The 24,043-nt window shown below is 45.5% G+C and overlaps 2 protein-coding genes across 8 annotated transcripts in view; one reads left to right on the top strand and one right to left on the bottom strand.

The window, feature by feature from the left end:
- The first annotated feature begins 2,657 nt into the window (after positions 1-2,657).
- On the top strand, positions 2,658-23,491 carry MMP23B (matrix metallopeptidase 23B). Of its 2 annotated transcripts, none has more exons than XM_034753104.1 (8): positions 2,658-3,428; positions 6,723-6,849; positions 9,668-9,807; positions 12,954-13,121; positions 18,290-18,454; positions 19,726-19,836; positions 21,060-21,186; positions 22,585-23,491. In XM_034753104.1, exons 1-8 carry the CDS (start codon positions 3,347-3,349, stop codon positions 22,757-22,759), a joined length of 1,095 nt encoding a protein of 364 aa, XP_034608995.1. In that variant the 5' UTR covers positions 2,658-3,346; the 3' UTR covers positions 22,760-23,491. The 2 variants fall into 2 exon arrangements, with proteins under 2 accessions (XP_034608995.1, XP_034608994.1); XM_034753103.1 differs by having other exon boundaries at positions 2,659-3,428; positions 6,719-6,849.
- Positions 21,022-24,043, bottom strand: part of LOC117867800 (cyclin-dependent kinase 11B) — a 38,049-nt gene continuing 35,027 nt past the window's right edge. For all 6 annotated transcript variants that reach the window (XR_004643507.1, XR_004643508.1, XR_004643509.1 and 3 more), the window contains one exon: positions 21,022-21,147. The gene's annotated coding sequence lies outside the window, so the exon portion shown is untranslated. The remainder of the gene's footprint in view (positions 21,148-24,043) is intronic.

Raw genomic sequence — 24,043 nt, 5'->3', positions numbered from 1 at the left:
GAGTCCATTGAGGGCTGCGTGTAAGAAGCCATTGAGACACCTACACCTTTACTAAGAGCTGCAACTTTCAGAGGTCCACTGAAGGAGACAGACGTGACTGTGACTTTCTCAGGGATACTAGGTGCTCACTGGGTTAAGATTATGTATCCTCCCTCTGTGAGCATCCAAATAAAACCTGTGAATAGCCCAGCATAAGAACTTTCCTCAGCTGACCCTTTAGGCCCTGCACTCACTGCCAAAGTAGCTGAGGTTTGTCTTGGCCACGTTGTTGAGCTGATTTTCTGAGCAAGTATTTGGCTTAAATAGAAAAAGTTCTAAAGGATCCTGCAGCCAGCAGCTGGTCGGAGCTGCACGCAGGGAGGCGAGTCCATGCTGACTGTTGCAGTGCCTACTCCAGAGTGAGAAAGGAGAGACGCCTGCTTTCCAAGAACCACTCTCTGGTTTGAAGAGTTGGTCGCCCACTTCCCATCCAGGAGAACCATACCCTTCCCTGTCCCCTTCAGGCAGAAGCGTGTGACACTAAACAGCCCTGAGCTCCTGTATCTTCTCAGCAGCCACAGTGACCCACTTGGGGTCAGACTGGGCGGGGCTAAAAGGTAACAAGATTTCTGTTCATATCCAGAATGTGTCAGATGATCTCTGTCAACTCAGGTCAAAGGCCTTTACTGTATTAAACTGCAATAGCTTCTTGAATAACTGATATACTGCAGCAATTAAAGCCTCCTGCATGCTCCTTTATCAGCCAATTCATAGTCCATTCAGAAGAGAAGTAGGTCCAGAATCAAAACCCTCCATCCAAACTTTGCTACTGTTTGGAAGCTGAACCCAATCCATATTTTGCAGATAACCCTGTAATTTTCTAGAGTGGGCCAAAGCAGCAAGCCTCCAACTCTTCCAGATGTGGGTGTTTGGGTTCTGGATTCACCTTTTGCAAACTTTATACCTATATGGTCTTTTTTTCTTGGAAGGATGGCCCAGTGGTTAGGGGACTAGCCTGGGACTCAAGACCTGGGTTCATGTCCCTGATCTGCCACAGACTGATCTTTGGCATGTCAGAGAGGTTAGTCGGTGTGTGCCTCAGTTTCCCATCAGTAAAATGGGGATGCCCGCTCTCACTGAGATGTTGAGGATAAATACAATAGAGTGTGAGGCACTCAATACTCTGGTGGGAGCCACAAAAGTACCTAGATAGATGAATATCCAGTTGAGACAGTTCATGCATTATTGGTGCTTATTGGCCTGACAAAGGGCTGACACACTGGGTCATGTTGTTGTTACACACATGCTAGTGAAGTTAATGTTCTTCTGGCAGTGTTTGCTAACGGTGTTTTCCATTTGCGTCAATACTTCTCTGGTCATGTCTATGCTACAGCTGAGAGGTGCAATTCCCAGCAAGGGTGGATGTACCTGAACTAGCTCTGCTCAAGCTATAGTGTGAGTGGCCGTTGCATCACAGGTGGTGGGCTTGGGCTAGCCCCCGCCCTAGGTATGTATTCAGGCAGCCACACTGCTATTGTTAGCATTGCTCGCTCGAGCAGAACTAGTGCAGGTACAACGACCCACGCTGGGAATTTGCTATGTAGAAATACCCTCATTGGACAAGAACCACTAGTCCGTGCCCAGAGTCCAAGTGCCAGTGCAAGTTTGCAGTTCGAGCTTTTCCTTACCATCAAGGCTTTGCCCCGGCTATGTCTCTGCTCTCACTTCCTGCTATTATTCCTCATCTTTCCAATTCTAACCACCCTTTCCTATCCTATTCTTTGTACCTTCTCCCATGCTGCTCCCTGCTCTGGCTACACCCTCTCTATATGCCATGCAATTCGACGACCCCCCACCCCCACCCCACACACACACACTGGTTCCTGTTCTAGTCCCTTTGTGAAACGTGCTGCTGCTTCAGAGACCCTTGCATAACAGTGAGGGGGAAATGTTTGTAAAATTTCACACAACCGTTTTTGTCACTTTTGTTCCAGGACATTTCAAAACCCCAGAAACTTCATTTTTCACTAAATCCCAGGAAATGACCAATTCCGCCCTGGAAGCACATGAAATTCCAGATGGGAGTAGTTTTGGGTTGTGAACGAAGGGATTTTTTTGGTCTCAAATGAGTTAAAGACACTCACATCAAAGTGCAGAAATCATCCACTTTCTGAGGCTTTCAAATGTCACTTAGGATTTTTTTTTTTTTTTTTTTTTTTTTACACTAGCTGGCAGTGAGCGCTTACCCTGTTGGGAAAGCAGGAGAATTGCACAAAGTCCTGCGTCTCATATGCCTGGCTGTAACCAGATAGCAAAGTGATGTCAGTTCATAGCCACTGGTTACCAAACACCTAATCCTGAAAAGCGCTGGCCAGAAAGGCCAACAAATCACAAGCACAAGATGAGAGAATTTCTAGCTAAGACTTTCAGTAGCAACTAGTGATTTTGATTTGGTGCTCTAAAGGGGCCTGATTGTTCAGGGCATGCCAAGAACCCTCCCTCTTAAAACCAGCCCTTGGGAGTCCCCAGTCGAGACTCTTCAAATAAATTAGGGCACCCAAACCTGCCACTCACTTTTGGAAAGCTTGATCTCTGTCTCTCAGTCCCAGATCACTGAGCACTTTTACTCCCCAAACCAAAACACAATGGTCCTTTAGGACTCGCTTGACAATTTCCAATAAGGAGTGAGTTGATGTTTAACTTCATCTGAGCTTTTGTAAACTGACCAAAATCTTCAAAGCAAAAAGGTTCTTGCTGCCTTCAGCCCACAGTCGCATTTTTCATTCTGCTCCTGTCGATGGCCTCTGACAAATGACAGCTCTTCTAGCGTTAAGCATCCCTCATGAACCGTTCCAAAGGCATGATGCTGGCTTCTGGATTCCTTTTTCTTCCCCTCCCCGTTTTTATTACATAAAGCTGACAACTGCAGATTTGTCCTATGCTGACACTCAGCCAGTCAAATGAAGGAGTTCATGTTCATCCCAGCTTGCTTCACTTTGCTGGTTCCTCCTCCAGCCCTGACTTTCAGCTCAAGTAACATGATACTGCTTGGCAGGGGCTGATAGAATCCCTGGCACATTGGAAAGCGGCTTAATGTAAAGTCTGCTGCTTTTTTAAAGCTTTTTCGAAGGCTGGTGGTGGTTCCTCACAAATTTTGACTGCAGGGCTCCTCGCAAATGCTCCAGATGCAACTGCGAGCAGGAGGGTTACAAATACAGTCCAGAAATTGATTATTTTCCCCCTCCCCCTTTTTTTAATTAAAGGCAGACATGGACCAAATGGAAGGACTTTCTGCAGACAGCAACAAGAGTTTTCTCTCATCTGAAGAGGAGAAGTGTGGGAGATATAAATCCATTGTGGGATTTTTATGCATTTTATACGTTTTCCCTCTGGTGGCTTTGCTGGCTACTCTGAAAGATCCAGTGGGAACTGCAGCTCAGAAACCTCAGGTAGGGATGGGATCAAATTCTCAAATGCTTGGGATGGGATACAGAATATGGGTGTGTGGGTGTGTGTGTACTTGTAAACTCAAGGGGTGACCTAAGTCAGCTAGAAACTCCTTTATGGGTGGCTTGTCAACTCCAGTATCTGTTTGTATTGAGTGAGTACCTTTTTGCAAAAGGATCTGAAAGGGAAATGACGAACCCAAAGATTAGGGTCAGAGGCTGATTCCAGACTTCTGAGGATATGGCAAATGCTTTCTTTGCTATATCCAACCAATAAATTGTCTAAAACTTGGTGTTTCAGTCCCACAACCTGGCATGTGGAAAAACTCTTCAATGTGGGTCAGAGAGTAAGTACCCTGAGAACCCAGCTCTCACAGCCCAGTGTGATGTGGCTCATGCATATCCCAGCCTTGTAGCAGCTGAATCAGCAGAACTCTCTTCACCGGGAACTCCGCAGACAGGGCTATTGTGAGATCAGAAAGTCCCCAAAGTAGGAGTTCGTGTTGGACCCACAGAACCCATTAGCTGCTGTCGTGATAGATTACCCTGGTTCTAGGGACATCCATTAGCAAGGTCTTCCAAAGCAAACTGGGATTCCTGGGGAACTAAGGCAAAGATGAGGGGCTCCCAGGAGCTGATTTCATTTTGCTGCTTATGTCACATCATGAAAAGCCTCTCTTGCTTCCTCTCCTGTTCGTATGCATCATCAGCTGGCAGTAGTGCGCCGATGCTGCTGCACATGCTCAGTGCTTTGCCTCTGTGAAACTGGTTCTAAGCTATCTAGCTGCACTAGAGCGTCACGAGTGGGAATGGGAATCTCTGAATAGGACAGAGATAAATTGGAAAGAAGTTAAGTCTGTGCAACTCGAAGTAAATTAGTTTAGACAAATATGGACAAATAGTCTCTGTGATAATTGTAAGAGGGTGGGTGGGTAGTATGAAATAGGTGTATAGGCCAATACACCTCTGTGCTATCTTTGTGTCTCTTGGACTCCATTATAATGAGTCAAGATAGTCCTGAAGCAAATGCCTGGATCTGAACACCCTCAAAACCTATGGGTATTTGAAGGCTTAACCCAGCTGGGAATGGGCCCCATCTGTACAATGGGTTGAACTGCAGCCCAGGTCAGAACATTCCCAACAGGTTTTAGTTACCTCTACTGGGCCGGATTCTCCCTTACTCTGTTACGAGGCCAGAGCTGGGGAGGACAAGATGGCTTTCAACCACCTTTTAAAACTCCTTTTATCCTGGGTCAGTGCCCAGTCCTTGACGTAAGTCAGAGCAGCTTCAGGGTTGCTTTAATATACACTGTGCTTCCCATGAGCCCTGAGAAATCGACAATGGCATTGCGTCCTCTGGCTGCACATCCAGTTTGCTCTGACACACGGACTGGGAGCAGGGCAGGGATGGAGTCAAGACACCAGCTCAACACCAACTGAGGTGACCCCCTGTGCAGGGTATTCCCAGGGAGCTGTTTCTACCCATTTTTAGGCTGCCTTACATTGTCAGCGTGGCATAAAAGGGCCCTACTGTAGCTGAGAATGGGCACCACTAAGGCCAGTGGGATTGCTCCTGCCTTAAGAAAAGCAGCTAAGACACAACACAGGCACGTAGGACTTGCGTAATTCATTGCCACCTGTGACCTGCTTCGAAATCCTTGGCTCAAAGGTGCTGCAGAAGAGCAAAAGGTACCTGATTAGTTGTTATCCCCCAGTCCACCTGCTCTGATGTCCCGTGCCCAGCACTGACCAATCCCTGGGCACCTTGAAGTCCTTACATTTAAAGAATTCAGTTGTTTTCAGTTGCTCCCCTGAGACCAGGAATCCATGTCACAAAGCTGGGTCAGACCCACAGCTGAGCTGGCATGAGGCCTGACTCCCCAGTGAAGATGAGGTGCTTCCAGGTTAGGTTCAACCTAAGGTTGGGACAAGGGGAGAAGCCAGATAACCTATAGTTGGTGGACCCGGCTGGTGGACACAGAAGAGACTCTGGTTCCTAGCTACGATGGAGTCTCTTGGCCTTTTGAGAAGCAATGTTAGCTCTGGGGGAGGCAGCGCTGTCTGGTAATTAGAGCACGGGCTGGTAGTCGGCATGCTTGGTTCTGGCTTGCCACTGCCACTAACTTGTTGTGTGACCTTGGGGCTGTTGTTTCACGTCTCTGGGACTCGGCTCCTTCATGTGTAAAGTGAAGATAATTCTTGCCTTCTACACAGGCATTAATTAATTAAGCCATGTCTGAGAATGATTAGTTGTATTGCTAATATAGTGTATTGTTGTTGTTTTGACATCCTTGGATGCAGTAAATACACAGTATATTAATCCTGAGTGCAGGAGGCAGAGCTAGTAGAAGGGAGCTTTCAGGGACCTGTCACACCGCATCCTTTCCCCCTCTGTTGGCAGAACTCAAAGAGCCAGGCGGGCCCTTTGCCTAATCCAATAAAGGCAGGGACAGCAGCAAACGAAAGGTCTTTAAAGTCTCCAGTGCTCCCAGTTTACTTTCAGGGAGTTTCCGGTCCACAATCCAACTTCATAAAGAGCTCCCCTGGCCCAAACGCGAGCCTGTTTGACTCATTCACCCAGTGTTTCCTCTCACAGTAGGATGATGCTAGAGAAAGTTGGCAAAATAAAATGAAGTGAGAATAGGGTGACCAGACAGCAAGTGTGAAAAATCGGGACGGGGTGGGGGATGGGGGGGTAACAGAAGCCAATATAAAAAAAAAAGCCCCAAATATCAGGACTGTCCCTATAAAATCGGGACATCTGGTCACCCTAAGTGAGAACTTTCCAGGAACTGCTGTGATCCCTGTGGCCATAGACTCAGGCTTTGACTCACTCTGGGCCACCCAGCACAAGTTAGGGCTGTGCAGAGGCAGGTCTGTAACTTATACCACTGATGTAAGGTCCCTCAGAATCCGGAGCAGTGGAATTCTGCTTCCTGCCTGTCCCGTCACAAGAACTCCCCCCAACACACACCCTTACACCAGGGACTGGGGGTATAGTTGGGGGAGCCATCTTTCCCAGTGGAGTTTCCTGGTTAAGAAGAAATTCTCCACTGACTTTCGACTTCATAGTGGCCTTAGCAGACTAGAGAATCCAGACAGTAGATGTCGGAGACAGAAATGGCTTATGAGCTCCCATCTAGTTCATCTCCTGCCAGGAGTACCAGCAGCATTACTGCTTTGGAAGGGGGCCACAAGTAGGTACCAACATATGCAAGTGCCCCTAAATGGGTAGGTTTAGGCATGCTGCTTGAGCTGCTCCAATTCCTTTAACCTCCTGTTTGTCTTTTAAGGAAGACGCCATATCGCCTGGCCTTCGGGGAGTGATTGCCCCAGCTCTCCCACACCTACCCCATACACGGAGAAAACGATACACACTTACACCAGGGCAGCTGAAGTGGGACCATTTCAACCTGACGTACAGGTATGAACACGTGTTAACTCTGCGCGTGCCGGGTCTGCAATGTTTGCTTTGTGCCTTCCTGCTTTTGACACTCATGTTTTCCTGTTGTGGATCCTTGTGCTAATTGAACTGCTTGTGAGCCGTGGACAGCTGGGAACAATTAGTCGTCCGGACACACATTAGAATAGGCTCTATTCATACAAATATTGCTAGGTCTCTCCCACAGGTTGTACAGATCATGCGCCGAGCAGAACTCATTATATAAGGAACTAATGCATGGTATGACATTCACGGTATGATGCTTGCTAACGCCTGCAGAAACCTACCGGTTTCTACTGGATTTGGTGCTGATCTGAGATGAATTCCAGGTTGACACACCTTTGACTCAATCCTGTTGTCCATTCACCCTTCCAAGGTAAATACATTTGGTCCCAGTTCACTCTGGGTGGGCTCAGCACTGGCTGAACTGCTCTCCGTGAAGTTCGTAAAATTCTCATTGACTTCAATGGGAGCAGAGTTAGTCTAGCACGAAAATCCTCTGTGCTTGTGGCAGAAGTGGAACTTTTATCTTTTGGATTAGATCCTAAAAACCAAGGTTTCATAGGATGGGAGAATTACCTGGCACTTCTTATAAGAATGGAGGTTCACCTCAATATCTATGGCCAAATTTCCTACCCACAAACATGACCACCCAGAATGCTGCATGCCAGCTGGCTGCACTGCTCCGCTCCGCTTCAGAAGTGGTGGTACTTTGTAACTGTAAAGGGAGTGAAGATCTGTTTTGGAGGGGATGGAGCAACATACAAGTACAATGATGGTGAAATAAGCAGGCTGCCTCTGCCAATAGCTCAAAGACCAAGTATCTGCAGAACCAAAAGATAATAAGGGACCTAATTCACCACTGGTATAAGCCAGTGCAAGTCCTTGGACTTGGTGATGTTGCAGCGGAGAAAATGGTATTGTGCGTGCTGCACAATGTGTCATATAAACTCCAACAGGAGAGCACACCCCAAACTTGAGTCAAAACAATGGTCTCTGGAATGACACAATCCTAAATCTATAGGCCAGCTCCTGCCGGTGTGAGCTGGCATAGCTCCAAAGTCGTGCAGAATGACACCACTCGAGGATCTAGCCCTTCCTTGTTACTTTCTGGCCACACTGCAATAACTGTAATTGTGAAGTGTTCAGCCCTTAAGCAAAACGCCCCCTGAAATCACCAATGGAAGAATAGCTTCTGGCCTGCCAATGCTGTGCCCATCAGTGAGGCAGGCCAAGCATGATGGACAATGGTCTCCATGTCCTGACAGATGCTTTGCCTCTTTGGGATGCTGAGGAGCAGTAAAAAGACGTGCTGGATGGCGGGGGCCTGTTGAATGTTTCTCACGTGCGTTAACAGGCATGGAGACACAGCAAGCGCAGTGCAGCGAGTGTGCCTGGGGAATCCCTCTGGAGCCAGCTGAGGCCTGGCAGGTGTGACCACACCGTTCTGGTGAACCTCAGGCAGCAGGCCAGGGGTCCGGATGTGGTTTGTACCTCAGCCTTGGCAGGAGTCCTCAGGTCTTGCTGAAGAAAGGCCCCTTGTTAAAATCCTTCCTGAGAGGGGAAGGCGCCCTTCTGGGAACTCCTGAGGCAGTTAAAAGTGTAATATGTGGCGACAACCACCCCTTTATAATACACCCCCCATCTGGCCAGTCCTTTGCAGGAAGCCCTCTCTGAAGTGATTTTCCAAGGCAGCAGCTGCTAAGCAGACCCAAGTCTAACCAGATTAGTCTCAGAGACCTGAAAGTGGCCTCTGGCAGCAGGGAATGCCTGTTGCAGCCTCCCCTCTGCGTTAGGAAGAGGGTTGTTTGGGGGCAGGGAGGGTCTTGCTCCAGTTGGGAGGCTTCCCGGACAAGGACTGAAATGGATGGGAAAGTCTCTAAACCAACAAACAAGAAAGGAAGGAGGATCCAGTTATATTTGCATTGAGTTTGCTGTAGGCAGTGGAGAGGAGGGGGGTTCTAGCTGCCTGTGACTCTCAACCAGCCCCTTTCACCTACACAGGAATGAGAGTTCCTGAGGCACTTAGAAAGGGATCGAGTGGGCATTTCAGTGTGAGCAGCAGGCACAGACTGGCATCCCTGCTCAGTCTAGCAGTGCCACTGCCTGGATTCCCTGGGTAGCAGTTCCATCTCACACTCCTTCAGCCACATAGATGGCTCACTGCAACTTGTCCCCTGTTCCCCTTCTCCCCAGCAGCCACCGAACCATCCCGGTCAGCACTAGGTCAAATCCCCGCAGCAGCCATTGTGGGGTCCTTTTCCTCACAGCCTGGCTCTTGGGGCCGTAGACTGTCCTAGGTGCACATTGTCATTGTCACCTTGTCCAGTCAGTGGTGAGCTGCTGGCCAGTGGAACAGTCCTTCCAAATGGACAGCAGAGGTCAGTGCCTGCCCACCAGCCCAGACAAATAACCAGTGATGCTGCAGAACAGCACAAACGCTCCGGCTCCCTTCAGCCCCTGACCAGAGTCTGCTATAGCATAGGCAAGAATTAAGAGCCATTAACTTGTTGCCGCCACGTTGCCCACCAAGCATTGAGGTATCTCCTCATTGCCCAGATTAAAGAGTTTATCACCCTAATTAAATTATCTGCTATTCTGCAAATAGGGCCTGCTCTGAACCCACAAAGTCAATGGAAAGATTCTCACTGATTGCAATGGGCTTTGGACTAGACCCATAGTCTAGTTCAGTGAAACTCTTTAAGATGGGAACCTTTCCAGGTGAGCAGTACTGGAACCTTCAGTTGATGCAGGAGGATAGTCTGGGATCTGTCTAAAGCCAATCTGTGTCTCCCTGCAGAATCGTGTCCTTCCCGAGAAATCTCATTAATGAGAGTGTCACACGGAAGGGGTTGGCAGCTGCTTTCCGAATGTGGAGCAATGTTTCACCATTCAACTTCAAGGAGGTGCCACCCAACTCAGCTAGTGACCTGAAAATAGGTAGGTCTGCAAAGACCCTGGGGTCCTGTGCTAAAGAGAGAGTGGGCTCTGGCCCTGAGGGATGTTCCGTCTCCAAAACGGGGTCTGTGTTCCTTGGAGCATTTGATTGCAGAACTTTTTGGGTGAGACCCAGGAGTCCTGCAACTGCAATGCTCCTCCCCACAGCACAGGCTGGGCCACACCCTCTGGCTGGTATTAGTGATGCAGCCCCAGACCTTTGATGCATCTGCCTTCCCTCTGGGAGGAATCTTATTCAGCAAGGGAAGGGGCTATAGTATTTATCACTACCCTAGTGCCTGCTATCCAGGGAGCTCAGAGAGTGAAATCTCCCCACACCCCTGTGAAGCAGGATTATCCCCATTTCACAGATGGGGAAACTGAAGTGCAGAGAAGTAAAGTTACTCACCCAAAGTCACAGTGAGTCTGTGGGGGAGCCCAGAATAGAGCATAGTTCTCCTGGATCCTAGTCTGGTGTGCTGACTGGTAGCCATGATGCCTCCTGGTATTTTATTTATAGAGAAATCCTAGTGGCACTCCACATGCCCCAGAAGGAAGAACACCTCAGCAGTACTCTCCCTACAGTTCAGCCTGCTTCCTCTTCCTCATGCAGAGCAAGGTCTACCTGTATATTTATATCACACTTGTCCCTATAGTATCTGAGCTGCTCTTACAGGTACAAACACACTAACTGAAGAGGAAGTTCAATACAGTTTCTCCTTGTCTGGGCTAGCAGTGGTGCCTAGTAGGTACGAACACCGGACTGGGACTCAGGTGACCTGGACTCTATTCCCAGCTTTCCCATTGGCCTGCTGGTGCCCTGGAGCAAGTCACTTCACTTCTCTGTGCCTCAGATTTGCCATCTGTAAAATGGGAATAATGATGCCTCCTTTGTAAAGTGCCTTGAGATCTCCAGATGAAAAGTAATGTACATGAGCTAACTATTAATATTCTTATTCTCTCTCCCCACCCTGCTAGCTCTCCATGTACTCCAGACCATTCTTTAAATCCTATTAGTTATTCCTTAATTCTGGTTCCTTTCCCACCATCCATGGTACAATCCTTTGCAAGACCAGGCCTCAGCTTCAAGCTCTAGGATTCGGCTGCACATTGGTGGGTTGCTTCAGCTCCCCCTTCCTTATTTATCTCCACAGAACTTACTGAGCCATTTCTCTTTGTCCCTTCTCAGCTGCTATGCAGGTTCACTATGCAGGGTGCCTTTCTGAAGCTCTCAGCCCTGGGCAATCATAATGCAGTTTTTAATCCTGGATCATCTGGTTAGTTTCACATTCTAGATGTAAATTCCTTTCAGGATTTATGGCCTACGAAAGACATGATCATTCTTTCCTGTGCAGACTGCGGTATCTTCAGGATTTCCAGCAAAGTTTCCATTGTTTCGCAACATATTTCTTGCTCTGCTATTGCGTGACACCACCTGAAAGCAGATGATCCACCTCCCTGGGGGCCTTGCCTAACAGAGAGTGAAATGCTGCCACGTAGGAGCTCCATAGTGCCCCATTCCAGCAGGCACCTATTAAGGACTGCATGACCTGTAACTAGAGCGCAGGCCTGAGAGCCAGGTTGTGCATGGAGGCCTGAAGCAAGTCACTTAACCTCTCTCTGTCTCTGTTAAATCCAAATTTAAAAGGGGATAACACTTATCTGCCTCCCAGAGGCATTTGTAAAGAGCTTTGGATGGACATTTGTTGCAGGCAAGTGGTTATAACTAAATAAACTTTTATAAGAAGTAGCAGCTCAGCAAAGGAGTTTTTATGGCCTGGGCACTACTGTAAAGACTTGGTCCCAGCCTGAGGATCTTTGTATCACTTTAGACGATAATATCTCGCCCTTCTATTGTGTATTTCATCTATAGATCTCAAAGCACTTCACAAAGTTCCCCAGTTTACAGATGGGGAAACTGAGGTGCAGCGAGGCGAGTTGATATTCCACCCAGCGAGCCGGGAGTAGAACCCAGATTTCCTGAGTCTCGGTCCAGTGCCCTAAACACTAGGCCACCCTTATAGCAGAGTCTCCACTACCTGTCAGTAGTAGCAGAATTGATAGTCTCCTCCCAGACCTCTAGGAGGTAGCTAGCGAGCCCATTGTAGACATGGGAGGGCTCACTCCAGGGAAAACATGGAGAGATTCTGACACTGCCTCAATCACTAAACTAATTCCCCTGTGGGAAACCTGGATTAAGCAGGGGCTACAGGCTTGTATGCTGGACTGATGATGGGTGTAGCCCTGTACAAGATACACAGTCAACAGCATTTAAAGTTGCAAAGAAAGACCAAAATAATCCAAGCTGCATTAGATGACTCAGAGTCAAAGTTCACATAGCGCCTCGTAGGGGTGCAGAAAGCAGCGTTGACCAGAATGGGTGAGTGGGTAGAGATCTGGTGCACTGGGATAGGGGAAATGGTTTCATGTGATGGGAGGTGGGCATATTGGGCTGTGGTTGCTAGTGTCCATACCAGGGATCGGCAACCTTTGGCACGCAGCTTGCCAGGGTAAGCCCCCTGGCGGGCCAGGCTGGTTTATTTACTTGCTGCGTTCACAGGTTTGGCTGATCGCAGCTCCCACTGGCCGCGGTTCGCTGCTTCAGGCCAATAGGGGCTGCGGGAAACAATGCGGGCTGAGGGATGGCCTGGGACAGCGAACTATGGCCAGAGGGAGCTGTGCTCAGCCAAACTTGTGGATGCAGCAAGTAAACAAACCGGCCCACCCAGTGGGCTTACCCTGGCGGGCCACGTGCCAAAGGTTGCCGATCCCTGGTCCACGCAATGATCAATCAAACGCTAAGTCTAAGCAATCGGTCACTGCCTCCTCCTTTAATCAGGGCATTAAAAAAGTAGAAGTTTCCACTTGGTGTTGAAACAGGAACTCCTCTCTGAAGGGAAGCTTAACTTGTGTCCTTTGGAGACTGCCCTAAATCCAATGTCACCCCAAACACTTTAGAGCTGGACTTGGTTTGTATTATTCAACCCTCATTTCTAACTCTCTCTTTTAAGTTTGATTTTCCTTCTGTGCATCTGTGGGATGGAAAACTTACACGTTTTAGAATATGTCCGAGACACGCTCCTCTTTGTTCAGTCCATTAATGTATGAAGTATACTGAGTAGTCTGACTTTATGTATTCTCTTTCACAGGCTTCTATTCCATAAACCATACTGATTGCCTGGAGTCACTCATCCATCATTGTTTTGATGGGACGACAGGGGAGCTTGCCCATGCTTTCTTCCCGAAAAATGGGGAAATCCATTTTGATGACCATGAATATTGGATATTGGGAAACACTCGGTTCAGCTGGAAAAAGGGTATGTAACTTGTCTCTGAGGAGATCTACTTCTCCTAAGAGATTGATTGCATTTTTCCACAATGATGTTGCTCACTCTTATTAAAATCCTGAAAGGTCCACAAGACACAAATGCCAATGGAGTAGGTTGTTAGGGAGGGACTCATGTTGCAAAGTCTGGTTCCAGACTGAAATTTCCCCAGCACTCAGAGGGATTTTGAACCTCTTTAGTTGTTATGGAGGCACAGTATCAGTGTCATAAATAAGTCTGCAGGAGTCATTATTTTCTAGATAGATATTACCTTTGATGGACCAACCTGGCACATGGTACTGACTTATAAAAGGTGTTTCACCCCATCAGTTCAAGCCTTTAGATGTTTCCAACCATGATTCATTTTCCTCTGTGTGTGGGGAAGGGGGTGATGAACCTGCGGCTAGATATCCATTGTCCCTGCAGAAGGAGAGGCTTTACTGACTTCATGAGGCTGTGATGGAATGGAATTTAGAACTTTGTTTATCAGGGGTTTACTGGTGTAGGGCCAATATCCACCCACCTTCCTCACGCAAATTCTCCAGCAGCTTGAGTAGAACTCCTTGTGTAAGGTGAGCAAGATTTGGCCTTAGGTTGGGGTTCTCAAACTGGGGTCAGGACCCCTCAGGGGCTCACGAGGCTATTACATGGGGGGAGGGGCGGTTGTGAGCTGTCAGCCTCCACCCCAAACCCTGCTTTGCCTCCAGCATTTATAATGGTGTTAAATACATTAAGAAGTGTTTTTAATTGATAAGGGGAGGTCGCACTCAGAGGCTTGCTATGTGACAGGGGTCACCAGTACAAAAGTTTGAGAACCTCTGCCGTAGGTCTTTATTTAGGTGCAGATTTTCTCACTGTTTAACCAATGCTGGGAGAGACAAAAGGAAAGTTTGGTGTGATTCTTTGTGGCTGTTGGTACTGCTGTCGTGTGACTGAACTCCAGCCATGGAATATTCCCGTTTGGTGGCAGTTCCAGCACTTCCTGAGTAATTCAGTGGGCCCCAACCACATTGTAAATAATCAGGACTGGCTTCCGTCCAAGCAGCTGTGCTATCTCTGGGGAGGGCCACGTTATGTTTGATTTCTTGGCGGGGTTGTTCACATTTTTGTTGTCCTCTGTAACCAGCTTTCCTGCGTACATGGTCATTTTCAGGCTTGTGGCTACCTAAAGATATCTTGGTTACTTTTTTTTTAAACAATGTCTAAAGTAACATTAAATTACAAGCAGATGGTCCCTGACCAATCAGCAAACTCATTTCATAAGGCAAATGTTATAGTTCTTTGAAGTTAAGTTTTTCGTTTGTTACCAAAAAAAGCAGGGTAGGAGAAGCTTTAGAAATGTATCCTGTGTGTTCCTGTTTATCGTTTTAGCAGAAGGTCTTTGATCTCTTTTGTGCATGCGTGAGTACACGTGTTCTGTAAGTGTATGTAGTATTACATATATTATGTGTATGTATGCTAAGATGTTTTTAAGTGACTGGTGATTTTGGGTTTCCAACTTGAGACATCTTAAAGGGACTTGACTTTTCAGACAGCAATGCTCTATTCTTCCTGAAAATCAGGCTCATTATAGTACTTCAAATTAGGCACCCAAAATCTCTAGTTGCTTTAAAAAATACTGACATTTTATTTACACACACACGCTATTTTCAATTCACAAAAAAGATCATAACGTGACCAAACAGTTGACGTGTAAGTGAAAGATTGCGAACACCAGGGATGGAGGGGAATTACTTATGGCTTATCTATATGGGGACACTTGGGGAAGAGGGTACATCTACATTACAGAGACTATACTGGCATAGCCCCATAGTGTAGACACTGACAGAAGCGGGTTTTCTGTCGGTGTAGGAACACCGTGTCCCTGACCAAAAAGCTGAACTTTTAAGTCAACACAGCTACGGCTATAAGGCATATGGAAAAATTCAGAGCCCTGACCAACGTAGCTATGCCAATTTAACTGCCTCTACACTGGAGGTTCTTCGATGGAAGAACGCTTTTGTCAATGTAGCTACTGTCAGTCAGGGAGGCAGTGTTCCAATATCGATGGAATAACCCAATCCATCAGTGTGGGCTGTGTCTACAGTATTGGGTTATGCCAGCATAGCTATGGTTGATAGTCTCCATAGTGTAGACGTACTCAGTGTCAGCTGTGTTGACGAAAGCCTTATTCCATTATCATAGCTGTGTTTACACCTGGTGGTTACATTGCCAAGGGGTGTGTGGCTTTTTCACACCCGACCAATGTAGCTATGCCAATATAACTCTACAGGGTAGACCAAGCCTTAATTAGCATTAGCGTCTCAAGTGGATTAGTTAAACCACATTAAAACCCTGCATGTATGCTCTCATTCAGAATTAAAGTGACCTTGGTTTGGTTTGGTTTAGTTCACTTTGAAATTAAGGCCGCTTTAATTCTGAATGTGTGCGTGTCCACACAGATTTAATATGGTTTAACTAATCCACTTTAAATTTACAGCATTTTAGTTAATTCGGATTAATTTTTGCCAGTGTGGACGAGCCCTAAGTACAGCTAGAAGTAATGGGATACAATTAAGAGAGGGAAAATATAGGTTTGCTATCAGGGAAAATATCCTGCTGATGAGAGTTACTGGGCTAGAATAATCTCCCAGGGGAAGTGGTGGAAGCACTTGCAACGTGTTTTATAGTTAAACTGGATAGAAATAGTTCTGCAGTGCTGGGGGAAAAGACAAGGGATGGCTTGGCCAGCCCAGACCTATACACCAGCTAATTCCCACTTACGCCTACAGCAGCCACACATCATCAGAGTGCTCAACAAGTGTGAAATGGGAGGGTCTGGCTGAAAATTGGGCAGTTTTTGGACCACTGCTGAAGGTGGAAGTCAGACTGAGTACAGCCGCATGAGATTCTCCTAACGCCCTGCCACTCTCAGCTCCGTTCTGGAGAGGGGAGGTTAGTCTCTGCGGTCAGGCTGGGTAATATATATATATTTTTTAATGTGGACACTTGTCCAGTGGCTTACAGCTCATTACAGTCACTGTGCATCTGAATTGTTGCTTTCAACCAAAAGATTCTACATCCTCTTGCTAAAGTAAGGTGGGAATTAAATGATGTACAGGGTTTGGTGCTGGCCCTTTGCAAGGGATGAATTTCACCCCTAATCCTTTTCCCTGCCACTGCAGAATTATTTCAAGTGCTTTTTTACATCTTTAGGACAAGGATTTTTTGGGGTTTTATTTTGACTTTTTATTTTAACCCATTGCAAAGCCTCTCACCTGCTTACAGAGCTATAGAAACAACAAACCAAATAAACACTCACACAACTGGGTTATGAAACCATCGGGGGGAGAGAATTTGAATGATAATCCAAAATGACTTGTAAGAACATTTTAAAGCACAAGGAAATAAAAACTAGAGCAAAACAAAACCCCAGACACACCTTCCAGGGACTAAGGCTGTTTGTAAGGCATTTAAAGCAGGAATGTCAATGTATATTCACAGAGAGATGGAGTGAGTGTGGTCATGTTACAAGATTCTCTAACATATTTGTGTCGGGGGAGGAACAAAAAACCACACAAACCCTGAGCTGAAGATTAAATGCATTCCATGGCAGTGATATGGTGATGATAAAAATCAGATGTCCATATTTTATAGGTGTCTGCTAGCCACCAAACCATATACTTATCAAGGGGTAACTTTTTTTTTTCTTTGCAAACAGCTGCTGGTACAACATTAACAGCATTTGGGTTTGCAGTAGTTACAGGGGGTGAGTGGGTCGTCCGTTTCCCCCCTCCCCCAAGAAGGTGGCAGAGTCCAGAAAAATATCAGCACAAACCATGAAGCTCCCTAAAAGCTATTTAGAGGAAATGAGATATCGCAGTAAATTTCTTAGCCATGTCAGGAATGATGGGTACCAAGTGAGGAACAGGGTACATCTGTCAAGGATTCAGAGCATGAGGAGAACTGAAGAGCTAAAGTTCCGAGCTGTGTATGTTACAATTCGGTTAAAATCTTCATTCCCAAGTCTCATAGGGTACAAAGGATGGTTCTGTGGCTAAGGCCTGGGATAGGAAGTCAAGAGACCTGAATTTGATTCCCGACTCTGCCACAAATGCCCTAGACTTGATTTTCCACTCTCACTGGTTTGACAGCAATGTAATTCCATTGATTTCAGTAGAGATGCTTCTGATTTGCAGTGGTTTGAATGAGAGAATATCCAGTCCCTGTAACTGCTTGCCTGCAAAATAGTGATGGCAATACTGATGATGCTGCAAGTCTGACTTCACTAATGTTTGTACAGCACACGGTGCTCCTCAGACGCATGAAATATCTGGCTGCACAGATGCAAATTAACATTACAATAGACAGGGATGAAAGATTCTCTCATCCACCATCCGAAGGTGCCTTGAGAAATAGCCAAAAACCAAAGGTAAACAAGCATTTCCAGAGACTCCCATTTAATGCATTAAGCAAATTTGCAAGACGCCAGCCTTCTCTGAGAGCTGCTCTAGTTCAACCACAAATTGACTTGATGCAGAAATTGTTGGGTGAGATTCTCTGGCCTGTCTTATGGGTAGATGATTATAATCATCCTTCTGGTAAAATCTATCTGTCCTTGCTGCTAACAGTCTCCAAGTTACTACCAAGAAGTTGCAGTTCAATTCTACATCTTAAGGGGATGCTAAGGTCAGTACAACAAAAATGTAACCTGCCTTGTAGGAGTTTTATTCCCAGGTGTATGGAGAACAATCAAAACAGTGTGCTTTATACATGTGTAAATGGCTAATGGTTTCATCCCTAAATGATCATGTCCTAGTTAGAGCATGATGCTGTGGGAATAACATGGGAGAATGTTGTTGTCAGGAACACATCAGCCTGGTCATGCTGGGGTTTTGTTCTGATTTCCGCCACAAATGTAGCAGCTCTAATGTAAGCTCTGACAGGCAAAGCTGCTGTTTGCACAGTGCATGAAACCAGGGTAAGAGCTGCTGGTGGAAATATCCACTGCTGATGCACGGGAGATGGAATTGGGCAAATCCCCAGGGTAGATAAAACAATTCCTAACTGTCAGAACAAAGTCTGAAATTGCATCCTGACTGAGCTGAATCCATTGTTTTTAAGGTTAGTGAACAGAACCATGCGGTGTAACTTCTGTTGCTGTGCTTTTCCTCTCTCAGGTGTTTGGCTTACAGACCTGGTACACGTAGCAGCTCATGAAATTGGACATGCCCTGGGACTCATGCACTCCCTGAACTCTAATGCCCTGATGCACATCAATGCCACTTTAAGTGGGAAAAAGACCATCTCCCAGGATGACGTCTGGGGGATTCACAGACTCTATGGTGAGAGGAGAGGAAAGGGTTGGTTTCTTGTAGCTGTTAGTGTAAAGAACACCAGACTAAAGGCCTGCTCCTGAGCAGCACTGATTTCCTGACACCTATCAGGGCTTCAATGGGAGCGCTGCACTTGACCAGGTTGGGCTCTGATTTCACAAGCGAAGAGTTTTTGGCAGCAAGTTCTGTACTTTACCAGTCAGCCTCTGAGCTGCAGCCAGCAAGTTGACTTCTTATGCTACCCCAACAGGTCAGAGGGAATCTAGGCAAGCCAAAAGTGTGAGTGTCCTGAAATGTGTTAGTAAATTTCATGCTGAATCTAATGGGAGGGGGTGGAGGAAATGTTCCACTCCCCTCACATCTGCAAAAAAACCTGTGTTTATGATAGGTATGAGATTGACAGGCCTGAAACCTAAAGTCCTCAGAATGCACAGAACAAGCACAGCGGAAGCAATGCCATGCATGGTTCCTTCATATGCTCCACCAGCATGCCCCAGCCTAGATTTGTGACCATTTCTAGGGTCAGTCTATAGGGCTGTTCATATCTTGGCCCCTTTAGTCTCAATCCCAGTTTCAGCTGGGAAAGGTTATCTGCCAGGTCAAGGTTAGCAACTGCCTCCAGGAGTAAAGTAGAAAATATTACCTTATAACGTAACTCCCCCAATTCTTGTTCCTTCAATGTATGGATCAGGAGCTGTGGCTTGCACTGCCACCTGCACATCTGCTAAATTTAGAGCTTCTTAGGAAAGAGACTGGCCCATGCAGGGAGGAAGGCAGAAAATGAGACTCTTGGAGGTCCTGGCCTAAGGCATATTTACAGAGGGGGAAGGCAACATGACCAGAGCAAGACCTACCCACAAACCAAACTGGGGTGCAGCAGGAGAGCTAGCTTAACTTGGGCACCAGTATTTATCAAGACAGTGCTAAAAATGCCATTGCACTGCACAGCTGTCTTTGCCAGACTGGCACCTTGTTTACTGACATTAAGGAACAGTGAGTCAGAGCCAAAGCTGCTGTCACAGCTCCATTGAAGTCAATGGGATCAGACTTTCAGCTTGGGCAAATTCACAGTTCCACTGACGGTCCAGCTTAGTTCATTCACTTCATGTCTGTTGTTAATTAATGTAAATACAGAAAAGTGCACACTTACGTTCTTATTTTAGGCTGATTCCTGCCCATAGCAAATCAAACTTACGCAATGTGATCCAATGTCATTTTATTGCACATCACATTCAGAACTGGCACTTGTCCCTTTAATACTTCGTCTCCTTTCATTTCAGGCTGCACAGACAGACTATTCGTATGTCCATCATGGGCTCGGAAAGGTTTCTGTGAGACTCGTAGGAAGTTGATGAAAAAGCACTGTCCGTCCAGCTGTGATTTCTGCTACGGTATCAGCTCCTCTTCCAGGGTTAAGGGTCATAAGAGTTGATAGAGGGACAATGTTAAATTGTGTGAGCTATCTGAATGTTAGTGACAAGACTCTTCCAGACTAAAGAATTCAGCAATGAGTGATGCCCCTAACACTCCTGCTTTGCCTATTGCATTTCAGCCACAGGATGTGGACATTAAGACCCAGGGCATGTTTTCTCGAGGATGGAAAAGTGTGCTGTCCTGGTCAGTGTTCCTCCTCTCTGATCTAATATTCCGATGCCTTGAGAGTCTGTGAATACATAAGAATTGTTTCATGTGCCTTGTGCTGCTTCCCTCCCCTATGAGATCCTCCTGAGCGCAAAATTCAGAGGCGAGGTATTGGGTGGCATAACTTACATGACAAAGTGGCAGGAGGTGGGAAAGTTGTGAGCTAAAGCTGGTTGGTCTAACTTGCACTGTCTGCATCAGCTCTGCACTTGTCCCTCTATATCTAACCCATCCCTTTGGAAATCTGAAACCCGGTAGTGGCTTTGTTACACAAAGTTCAGTCTATTCCCCCATCTTATCTGAGAGAAAGAGAGAGGAAAAAGCATGTCATTAACTGCACAGCTACTACACCCTGGCTTTGAAGAATGCAAGCCAAGGGGATAGCACAGGATCATTGGAGTTAGTGCTGGAATTGCATATTAAGTGTCAATCGTGCCTGCTACAATGCAGTAGGAACATATTTGTGAGCCTGGACTAAAGGAAAGAGGGCATGTGGGTTGTGTAATTCCATTCAGACTAATAACAACCGTGTCTTAGAACAGCATTTCAATGACTGATTTATATTTTATGTAAACTGTTTCCCTGCAAAGATTCTTGTGTGGACCTAGGATTTTAAATCTTCCTCTTTAAATCCCTGCCCTTCGCCCCCCCCCCCCCACGCAAATATTATTATCATGAGACTTGCACTAAAATCACAAGTGTTGGCAAGGCTGTGCTGATAGAAAGAAGCCTGCCAATGTCATCTTGTGCCATGTAAATGCACTGAGAGGATGTTATTTGCATATAGAAATTGATAAAGTAATGTCTTTCCAATACTTGCTTATTTAGGAGGAAGCTTTGAAGAACTACTATACAGAAAAGGAAATCTAAAAGGCAGTGTGGTTCCTCAGAAATACAGTTATCTTCAGCAATGCTTTGCAATGGGATAAACTGACTTAAGTATTTTTTTTTCTCCCCTTCTTCTGGTGGACAGAATTCCCTTTTCCAACCATAGCGCCAACTCCTCCTCCACTCAGGACGAAAACCAAGATAGTTCCTGAAGGCAGAAATGTCACCTTTCGCTGTGGACAGAAGATTATTCATAAAAAAGGCAAAGTTTAGTAAGTGCTCTTCCCCTGTTCCAATCATTTGGGGGACACTGCATTTTACAGACAAAACAATGTTATCAGACATCTAGAAATATTGTTCTGAGATGGGTTTTTTCTTTGACTAAGAAGGGATTTCACTGGAATAAAGCGTGTTCAGAACACTTTTCCTTAGGGAAGTGACACTACAAAGTAGCAGTTTACTGTGAGACCCATGGACTTAAGGCTTCTCTTTATAGCCATTAAAATTACAATGTATCATTTATTATTAGTATTGCAGTAGTGTTTAGGAGCCCCTGTCACAGAGGGAGATGCTGCTGTGCAGAACAACAACACAATCCCTCACAATTTAAGTATAAGATATGAGAAAACAGGTGGGAGAGCACAAGAAACAACGTAGAATTTAACCCCCCTACTATGGATGGGATGCTTTACTGCTGATTATGAGAATGCAACTCTTAGTGTTGCACATGGGTACTGCTGGTTTTAAATTTTTTAAAAATCCCAGAGTCTGACACTATCAGATAAATAAGCTATGGTGAAAGAGACTGTACTTTACTTAAATAGTAGTAACAATAACTCTCACCCCTAGGGAAATTTTCTGGTCTATGTTATACTAGAGGTTACAGTGAATCATCATCATGGTCTGTTCTGGCCTTAAATCGATGAATCTATAAAATACTTCTCATCTTTGTTACTTGCCACAGTAGGTTGAAAGAAGGGGAAAAAAATCTATTTTTCAGCTTGGGTACAATGTGTATGACAGGGCTGTATCTAGTTTGTCTGGGTCTTTCACATAACAGCTCGAGCAAGAGCATTTTTTTTTTTTTAAACATGATGGTAAAATCACAAATACTACCAGGACTCAAACAGGGTCCTACTTCTAACTCATTTTTAAAACTAACTAGGGCTAAAATTTTCAAATGTATTTAAAGATGCAGATAGGCACTTTTGAAAATGGCACTAAGCAGTTTAGCTGCCTAAATCCCACTGATTTCAATGGGAATCAGGTAACTAACCTGCTTGGATGCTTTTGAAAATCTGGCCTTAAGTGTCTATCACTGGAAACTTAAGCAACAGCTGAGCAGTGGTTTGGAGAAGGTTAGAGGCACTTAGGGACTAGTTAGGGCCAGACCCACAAAGGTAGTTAAGTTCAAGTGATTTAGATGTTGAAAAGGTATTTAGCTGCCTAATTCCTAGCAATTTCGATGGGAGTTAAGCATGTCTGAAACTGCCACTAGAAGACACCTAAGTCCATAGGGAGGTAGAAGCTTTTGAAGTTTAATCTACATTTCAAGTTGGTCTTGTCTGTGCTATGATACAACCCCAATACAAATTCTTATTACTGACAAGCCCTTAAATGCACTTCGATCTATGCTGTGTGTTTAATTTTCACTATTTTTCTTATGACAGCTGGTATAAAGATAAGGAGCTTCTGGAATACTCATATCCAGGTTACTTAGCCTTAAATGATGACCACATGAGCATTATTGCCAATGCAATTAACGAAGGAACCTATACCTGCATTGTGAAGAAAAAGCAAAGAATCCTGACTACCTATTCCTGGAGGATTAGGGTTAGGCACTAACAAGGGTCTTGAATGAGGATTCAGTTACTGCTAGTTATGTTTAACAAAAACCCATCCTCTTCAGCATTTTATGTTTAACCTCCAGCAGAGCAACCCACCATAGAAATCAGCTGCTACCAGTGATTGGGCAAGAATGTTGGACACTGGGACCTGATCATTGGAAAAATTCTCCTCCAAGAGTTTACTATTAATGAATTTATCAAGCACATGCTGCTGCAAAAGAGAAAAAAATCTTGAAGCCAAGATGACCCAGGTAATTGTAGATCATTTAAAAACTAACCAATCCTTCACTGTATTAATGGAACCTGGAATTAGATTAAAAAAGGACTGGTTAATGTTCTAGGGTTTGTCTTGCTGTCAAGCATTTCTTTGTATTTAAATAACTTTCTAAAATACCAACATATAGCATCAGAGGAGCTTGAAACAAGACTGACCCCTGGCTGTATTCTCCATGGATGCTGTTGTTCGAGCACTGAAGGAGTGGGGGATCTAACTCTAGAATGAGCTTTTTTTCAGAAACTCCTTTTTATAGGGGAAATTTCTCTGATTCCAAATGTTATATAACTAAAATAGCCAGGGAATGCATCTCTCCCCCCCCCCCCCCCCCCACATTTTTCTGTGGTTTGCATTAATCACAATGTGTTGTTTACCTCTGTAGTCTCCAAGTCTTTATCAGATGTCATTGTTAGATAACAAGTTACCAATAAATTACGGAAATGCTTTTGTTTTTTGGATCAAGTAAACATCTGATGGGTAATGGGACAACTCCTTCCAGCAACAATTACTTTGCAATGATGTATACATTAAAACAGTAAAGTTAATTAGATATTAATCACCCCCTGTAAGTTCTATATTTACAGTAATAGGTCAACTAGAGGACAGAGCCTTAGCCAGTTTAAATTTGACATAACTCCACTGCAGTCAAACAGAGCTAAGTTGCTTTACCCCAGTCAAGGGTGTGGGCCCTGTTCATCGTTGTCCCACATTCCTTCCCCAACCAAGACATAGGAACTATTTCTTATACTACTGCACTACCATTGTGCAGCTGGCTTAGAATGGAGTGTTCCCTGCTTGCAAACTACCTTCTTTCAGAGGGATTTTCCCTCTCCCCATTCTATTAGCTCATGGAGTCCACTACCCATGCCAATGACTGGTTAGTCCCTGCAACAAGTTTATTCAGTCCCGTTTTAAATGACTCAAGAAGTAGGCTTTCCACCACTGCCCTTGGCTGTTCTACAGTCAAATAGACCTTACCCTGCAGGTGTTTTTTCTGTGATCTGCAGC

The sequence above is a fragment of the Trachemys scripta genome, chromosome 19 (assembly GCF_013100865.1).
Source record: "Trachemys scripta elegans isolate TJP31775 chromosome 19, CAS_Tse_1.0, whole genome shotgun sequence".
In the NCBI taxonomy this organism is placed as follows: Eukaryota; Metazoa; Chordata; order Testudines; family Emydidae; genus Trachemys; species Trachemys scripta.
Note: the sequence above shows the minus strand (reverse complement) of the source record. Positions and strands in the feature narration are given on the sequence as shown.